Raw genomic sequence first — 8,537 nt, forward strand, 5'->3', positions numbered from 1 at the left:
TATCAAATAATATTTATATACATATATGTTGCATGCATCATCAAGGTAATATCGATGTAATTGTCAACAGCCAGTTACATTTGTTTCACATAAGAAATTTCCAATTCGAATTCCAACACGCAGCGTGTTCGACACATAGTATGATGTATGCATGTATTATACCAGGCAACTATCATACCTTACAACTTTCTCTATGATTACTTCTGTTATCGTATTCGTGTGAGAGAAAAACAAGAAAACGAGACGGAATAACTCGATGTGAAAAACGATCGTTTAATTTATATAAAAAAAAAAAGCACACCGAATATTATTAGTATCCAATGAGAAAAATTCTATTCGAATATAAAGCGACGAGTAAAACCAATGTGCGACAATTTACTCGATTCACTCGACTGAACAGTTGAATTCTTATTCGATCATTGTCGAATATCTGACCAGGTGGATTAAGTTTTATTCGGTATTCGTCACTTTTAGATAGATTTATACAAAACATTTGGCAGTTTTTGCCATGTTAATTCTATTCTTCCATTGTTATAACAAGCTAAATTCCGTAATTGTGAATTTAAGTAAGAAACGTATAGAATCTCTCATGTGCGAAAGGTGAACTATGAAATCTGATTAGCTGAATCCTGAACCTATCTATGTTTGTATAATTGATTCAGTGTGCATTTTACAATTCGTATTATAGAAATCGGCATTTTTTTCAAAGTTTGTATTTCTATTCGCATAATGTGATTGTCATTCGATGTTAATATTTATTTGTTTCATGGAATCATGGTAAAATTTTAATATATCGCCGGCCATTTGTAATTCATTAGTGCTATAGCACACGGCTTAGCTGTTTTAATGAACAAGGTGTTCCAAAGTCTACGACGAAAAAAACAAACAAAGTATAATAACCAAAAAACCGCGAGGCTCTTCAATTTGTGACGTCAGAAGTAACTATTAAAAACGAGATAATAATTCGTTGATCGATACAGTCCACGTCAGAAGTTCCCAAACTTTTTAGTCTCTGGTTTAACTTTTTCAAGTACAAAATGAAAAATGGAGAATAGAATAAACATTTAAAAAAAATGAAATAGCAAATATAATTAAAAATATATAACTGCAATCAATTAGTATATGTACAGATTATTTTCGGCGGAAACTTGAATACCAATTAATATGAAACTAATTTAAAACATGTTAGACAGACTACATTTTGTGGCACAAGCTAACTAACTATAAGTGTTACTATTTCATAAGACTTAATTTCTTTATTATTCAACTTTACCAATATTTATTTTTCTCTCTCTTCCCTGTGAAGACACGGGTCACACTTTGGGAATCACTGGCATACGTTGTTTACGCGACACTTACAGAAAATTAAGAAATATCGTTAAAAGAGAAGCTTGAAAATCTTAATCTTCCGTTTAAAAACTAAAATCCAAAATAATGATTACGATTACTAAAATCGATCCACGTGTCCATACAGGAAAACTTACTTAGATTAGTAATCCAGTTTAATCGTGTGATAAATTAATACGTTTGTCAGTTTTAACGAGCAAACAATAAACGTAATCAACTCTTCAGGTTTTGGGACTTCACCAAATTTTGCAAAAGTCAATAATAACCGATTTTTTAATAAAATAAAAATAAGTCCAATAACGTAATTTTTGTAATGAAAGAAAGTATGATCGCATATGTAAGAAAGTGCAGTAATAACCGAATTAAAATTGTATACAAAAGTTTTACTAGTTTCGCCAGATAATTTCCACCACGTGTTTCACGAGCACTTAGCTAACGTGTGTTTATAGGAATAAAGTGGAGGTACCGATACGGAATACTGATAAACATTTTTACACATTCGATAAAAATACGCGATAAAATCGTAACGTTTCTCATATTAGGGTTTCAGGTATATGAAAAAATCATAATTTTTTAAATAAAGTATTATCACTTTACGAAATGTATGAATTACACGTTACATTTGTTTAATGGTTGTTAGATGCTTGTTACGCCGCGGACACTTTTTTGGAATTAATTTAAACATGTAGGTTTTTATTTCGTTTATATATTATTCTCGATTACTTGCGTTACATCAGATAAAACCATTAGACGAAATTTTTTACTTCGAAATATGAAATCGAACTACCCAGTACACTTTTTCACATTTTTGGCATAAATTTATCGTAAAATAGTATATTAAAAGACAATGTAATTGTAACGATATTTTTTTACGTTTTCTCTAGCACTCATACAGAATTTCACGTTTATTTATTATCCCCGGCTAATTAACATAAACTTTAAATCAGAAATGATACTCGAATTACAAAATAAACACGTTGTGTTATTAATGTAATTTCGAAAAGTTTAACATTCTGAAGTATAAAATGAAAAATGAAGGACAGAATAAACATGAAATAGCAAATATAATTAAAAATATATAACAGCAATCAATCACAAGTAATTGCCAGCTACAGCAGAGATATTATTAGAAGACAATAAAATACATAGAAAATACATAGAATTATCAAAGAAAATACACACGTAAACTAGCAAGCAATTAATTGCAAAGAAGGGTGTAAGATGAAAAGGAAACCATAGCATAAAATAATATTAAACAGAAACTACTATGCCAATACAATCGAAAGTTGTAACAGTGTGTCGATAGAATTGCTCGAAAACAAGGAACCAAATGTTTTCGAGATACGGTCAAACTTAAGAAAAGTGCAGAAAATCCTTAGCTAAATGTCTAATACACGGTGTTCGGCAGGTTTAAACTTTCACGGCTGTTTTGGATTCGCGAAACGGTAAAGTCGAGATTAGAAATTTCCTCGGGACACTGGACGAGAAACAGGCGGCCTAACTTGTAAGCAAATACAAAGAGTTTTCTAATAGGAGATAGAAATATTCGAGAAAATATGAAAATCGGTAATACATACCACAAGGTGGGCCAAGAATGTGATGGGTTGAGAATGTTTCGATGGAGGAAGAAGACACAAGGTAGATCACAGAGGATCGTTATTTTACTTCGTTTGTGCACACGGAAAGATGAAGATGAATTAATAACCGAACAGTCGGGGCTGCCTATTTTAAGTGGGCATATTCGTTGAACATGGTGGGCAAGGCTGACTCTCAGTGGTAATAATTTTCACGCACGCCGCCGGCCCAACAAGATACAAATGGTAGTGTGGCGAATCACACTGCCAACAGATTGACACGCGAGCGCCGCGTTGCATTCAACACGGAATTCCCCGCATATCACTAGAATCACTAGACGTTAGAGGAAAGTTTCTGACCTGCATAACCTAAAAGATAGGCGTCACGCGCGGTTTTACTGTAATCCTTCGACATACAGGGTGTCCCAAAAATGTTGTAACACCTTGAAAGGGGTGGTTCAGGAGATGATTTGAAACAACTTTTCCCTTAGCGAAAATGTTGTGCGGGATTTCGTTGAGGAGTTATTAACGGAAAACACTGACCAATCAGAGCGCGAGTATGCCGGTTGAGCGTAGGCTACGCGCTAGGCGGTCACCCTCATACGCTACCACGGCCGCTCCAACGGTATACGCGCGCTCTGATTGGTCGGGGTTTTCTCTTAATATCTCCTTAACGAAGCCTCGGACAACATTTTCGCTAAGGAAAAAGTTGTTTGAAATTACCTCCCGAACCACCCCTTTCAAGGTGTTACAACATTTTTGGGACACCCTGTAGATGTATGTAGAGATACGTATATCCCAGGGCCGACGCAAGGCAGGTTCAGTGCGTTCGGCGGAACCCGAGATGGGCAAAACCCTAGATTTCGAATAAATCTGAAGTTTGGCGATGTTGTCTCGTTTCCTCTTTTGAACATTTTCCAAGCCCATCACTAAGTCAACATCTTATCGATGCAGTACAAGAAGTAATCTTAATTCAGTAGTCTTAAGTCAACTTGACTAGCGGGTTCGATTAATTATGATATTGTCTTATACAATATTATACAAGGGATTCTATTGTACAATGTAAAAAATTATACCTTAATTAATCAGATCCACTAGAAATCAGTATGTACTTATTGCAATTCATTATTTATAACTTCATTAACATTAGTATTAAAATGAAAACATTAAATCTGTAAAATACTTAAGTTAATACGTGACTGTAACATTAACAGACATAAAAATAATGAAAATATGATTATTAAATAATACTAATATTAAAATAAAGTATGTGAATCAATTTGATGAGAGTGTTGACGGCCAGTGAGTTAGACTGGAACCTTAGATAATGTATTACAATAATAATAATAATAATAATGCCAATAAATAAATGTATAGATAATTCTAGTGTTTTGTTGTGCGACTAGTAGGCTAGTACTAGAAGCAGAGATTGGCAAAACCCTAGATTTCGAATAAGTCCGAAGTTTGCCGATGTGTTTGTCTCATTTCCTTCTTTGTAAAATGTTCAAAAGAGGGAACGAGACAAACATATCGGCAAACTTCAGATTCATTCGAAGCCTAGGGTTTTGCCCATCTCTGACTAGAAGTGGCTGTGCGTAGTAACTAGAAGGTTTAGTCTAGTAAGCCTAAGGGTGCGCAGGAGATAAACTGACGCCACCAACGGAGAGTAGATGAACTACTAGATAGTTTTTCCTATTTTTCAGGCACAATACCGAAAAAAACATATAATAATTATGCATTCCGTAATCAGGGAAAGTAAATCTAACGTCTCATCAAGCGTTTCTTTGAGAAAATTGAAAAAAAAAAAGTCTTACCTTTGAACATATTTTTACCATCTTTCTAAAGCGAAATTGCAAAATCTATAACTATCGCCCACAGTGAAATTTTATAAGTAAGAGTTTAAAAAACAATCAGACGGAAAATCGCTTCCTCGCCTCATAAAATGTAAATAACTGCTTGGAAAATTACAAATGTTTGACATCATTCTATCTTTGTCTCTCCTCCAATTGTTGTATCTCCATCTCTGTCACAGCATCATTGGAGAGACAAGGATTTATCTATCCTTGTCCCGGAGTTTCCTATTTTTTCCGCAACCGTCGCTGAAATCAACTCAGAGTTTTGCTAGGCTCCTGCGCACCCTGTACCATCCTGTACTGTGACATATGGGAAAGTTTGTTTATATCGAAAGTGATTAGGACAACAATTAAAAAATGAAACGTTTAACGGAAGAAAAAACGAAGCTTGTCTTAGAAACACCAACAAAATAGTAAGTGTGGTTTGTATTTCATGATAAAAGGAATTGAAAGTACTTTATATTTAAAAATGTTACAATAGCGATAAAGGTTATATTGATGGTAACAGTAATAATATTAACATTAACTGTAATTTAATTTGTTTTTTAGTATTGGAGACAATGTGAAAATATTAATTGACCGTCCAGACGGCATTTATTGCTTTTGGGAAAGAAAAGGCAGGGTGTTTTAGATTAGATTATTATGTTTCAGAAAAGATTTTCCACTGGCAAGTATGGTAGCTCTAGATAAACTAACATGTTTTGGAACATGTTTTGGAAAATTTACAAAATCAGGAAAATTCAGGCTACATATTACTGCATTATATCATTTAATTCCATATGCGCAAGTAATAAATTAAATAATACTTCATAATTCCTTTATATCTCATCAGAATATAATTTGGTTTTTTTAATTATTATTTTTAAAATATTGTTGTGCCTCAATTTTCACTTTTAGCATAAAAAATATGGCTTAAGCCGTCTGCTGAACAACAATTTTTATATGGACATCATATTTTTAAGAGTGGATTAAGTCAAATTACAGAAAATATCAGTCAGTATCAAAGAGTAGTTATTTATTCGACAAATTACATACCACTGGTAATTGAACTAATAACTTTCAATACAAATTTCATCATTAAATATTATTTCTAACAATTCTAATTAAATGAATAGTAAATAAATTAATAATTCTGCAAATACTAAGTTCACATCAATAACCTATACTCAACAAATTCGAGAAAATGTTAATTTGTTGAAATGAATTTATTATTTTAGGGTTTTGGAGTTACAGCAAAAAGTACAATGGATTGCAAACATGCAGATCCAATGGCAACAGTGTGTTTTCATCAAGCTGATATAGGAGAGTATATTCGTTCAGAAGATTCTTTAATATAATAATTTTGTAAAAATATTTTGTATAATATGTAAGTGTTAGAATGTTAAATAAATGGCTATATATTATATATACTTTTTTCATGTATTTATTCTGAAAATAATATCGGGTATCTTTATAAAGTCTTCTCTGTATTTTAAAGTATATCATACTACACTTCTTGAAGGAACATACAAACAGCTTAGGAACTGACAATGTCATCAATGGGTTAATATTAATGATTAACAATAAATAAGATAAATCAGATTTTATTTTTAATATTTACAAACTGAAATTATTTGATGTGAATGTCACAGTAGATTTCGGTAACCTTTATGCTCGTTTTAAAACCACCGTACAACATAATAATTTTTTTTTCCGACTCTAAGTAATGTCACATTGTTGCTGAAAATATGTATTCCAGGTACAAGAATTTCCTCTGCATTTGTGATTTTTTGATAATTAATATAAAAACCACTAGCTGAGATAATTCTTCTTGCATCGTGTTCGGTCTTAAAACAGTTTGCTTTCATTGCTAAATCATAAACGCAAAGGCTAGTTTCAGAGAGGATGTCTACTAAGGGAGCGCCTTCTAGCAACTGTGACAGTTCATTTGCATTTAGCTTTGACAGTGATTCAATAGACCTGTCATAAAGCATAGCAGATGCTTTTCTTGCTGAAATTACTCCCTCTTCTGTAAAAAGTATGTTACAATAAAATTTATATGTAGGAAGATAGCACGAGTTACTACTAGCTATTGGTGAATTATATTAAAGGAAATGTATTGATCAATGTTTATAAAAGATTATTCACTTACCACCATGAACCAATAATGTAACTTTTTCTGCAAGAATTTTTTGTGCTATTCTTAAATCTGGATTTTTAAAATGATTTTCTACGATAACTTTTATTTTAGATAAGGGCATAAATGTAAAGAATTGTAGAAGTTTCTCCACATCGGCATCTTCTGCTCTAACAAAGTACTGATATAGCTGAAAACTAGAGGATTTTGAAGGAGAAAGCCAAACTGCATTGCCAGTAGACTTCCCAAACTTTTTCCCACCTTCGGCTGTGACCAATGGCAATGTTAATCCATAAACTTGCTTTTTAACGGATTTAGTTACTAGATCATACCCAGACATTATATTTCCCATTTGATCCTGACCCCCAATTTGAAAATTGCAATTATATGTACGCTTTAAATGCAACCAATCGTATCCTTGAAAGAGAGGATAACTGAATTCCATAAAGCTCATACCGCTATCAGATTGTAATCTAGACTGCACAGAGGTCCGATTAAGCATTGTGCCCATTCTAAAATACTTTCCATTCTCTCTGATAAATGAAATTATATTCAAATCTTTGTACCACTCTAAATTACTATGTATTATTGGAGGTAATAATCTCCGTTTGCTTGTATAAAAACATGTTTCATGATTCTTAAAAACCTTTTCTATATCATTTTGTATGGATAGCAGATTTTTTTAAAGCACAACATTCTCTATTTCAACATGTTCTGATTTTCTAAAACTTGGATCACCAATTAAGCCTGTTCCACCTCCTAACAGAATAATTACTTGGTGGCCGCAACATTGTTAATGTAGAAGATTCATTAAAACAAGTAAATTTCCTATGTGCAAACTTTCTGCTGTTGGATCGAATTCTGTGTAGACATTTCTTTATATCGTCTTTAAAAATTTGGTTTATGTTAAATGATCATGTATATATGATACATAGTTTTTATATTAGTAATTAAAAAAATAAAATTCCTTTGATACAAATGTACCTATAAAGGTTTGTATACATAGGCATGCATATTTGAAATTGAGAAAAAAAAGAAAAATAAACATCAAGAGTGTCACAATAAAAACACTTACACATAAATATCAGGAAAAATATCTTCATACAATTGTCTGTTTTCGACATTTAGTATATACTTTGCAGTATGCAGGCGACGAATACTGAACCACCTTATGTATGGACATAACCTTACTAGATTATTCATTTTAAATTAATTGTTAACTCGTAAAAAAGATTTCATTCATAGTTTTTTCAATTAACAATTATTAAGTTAACGAGTTGCAACGATTCTTTGACTACTGAAATGCATACTCTGGGAAACATTACTTTAAAAGTAAAAACAACAGTTATTGTTCGAAGTAAAACATGCATAAGCCAGGTGGCAACACGTACACGTTCTCCAGATATTTTCATGATACGCGAACCCTTGGTTATCATTAACACTTTACCAACTGGAAGTTTATTAATTGACTTTTTTCCCTAATATTTTTATACCTATTACTGAGATAGTATTATATGTTTTCATCATTATATGAATTATGAAAAACGCGATTCAAAAGGGATTCTACCGGTCGGTAAAGTGTTAGAAAACACTATACGATTGTTTAAATCAGAATTTCGATTTAATTTTTAAGGATTTCAGTAAGAT

The 8,537-nt window shown here is 32.2% G+C and overlaps 2 protein-coding genes across 2 annotated transcripts; one reads left to right on the forward strand and one right to left on the reverse strand.

Annotated features, from left to right (window-relative positions):
- Positions 1-5,049: 5,049 nt before the first annotated feature.
- LOC128892706 (60S ribosome subunit biogenesis protein NIP7 homolog) lies at positions 5,050-6,179 on the forward strand. The gene is given in 4 exon segments (XM_054153253.1): positions 5,050-5,187; positions 5,324-5,563; positions 5,676-5,814; positions 5,992-6,179. Coding segments are annotated over 4 exon segments (555 nt in total). The 5' UTR covers positions 5,050-5,131; the 3' UTR covers positions 6,112-6,179.
- Positions 6,180-6,361: 182 nt separating this feature from the next.
- On the reverse strand, positions 6,362-8,120 carry LOC128892705 (tyrosine--tRNA ligase, mitochondrial). The gene is given in 3 exon segments (XM_054153252.1): positions 6,362-6,782; positions 6,906-7,789; positions 7,954-8,120. Coding segments are annotated over 3 exon segments (1,374 nt in total). The 5' UTR covers positions 8,094-8,120; the 3' UTR covers positions 6,362-6,432.
- Positions 8,121-8,537: the final 417 nt, after the last annotated feature.

The sequence above is a fragment of the Hylaeus anthracinus genome, unplaced genomic scaffold (assembly GCF_026225885.1).
Source record: "Hylaeus anthracinus isolate JK02 unplaced genomic scaffold, UHH_iyHylAnth1.0_haploid 14899, whole genome shotgun sequence".
Lineage (NCBI taxonomy): Eukaryota > Metazoa > Arthropoda > Insecta > Hymenoptera > Colletidae > Hylaeus > Hylaeus anthracinus.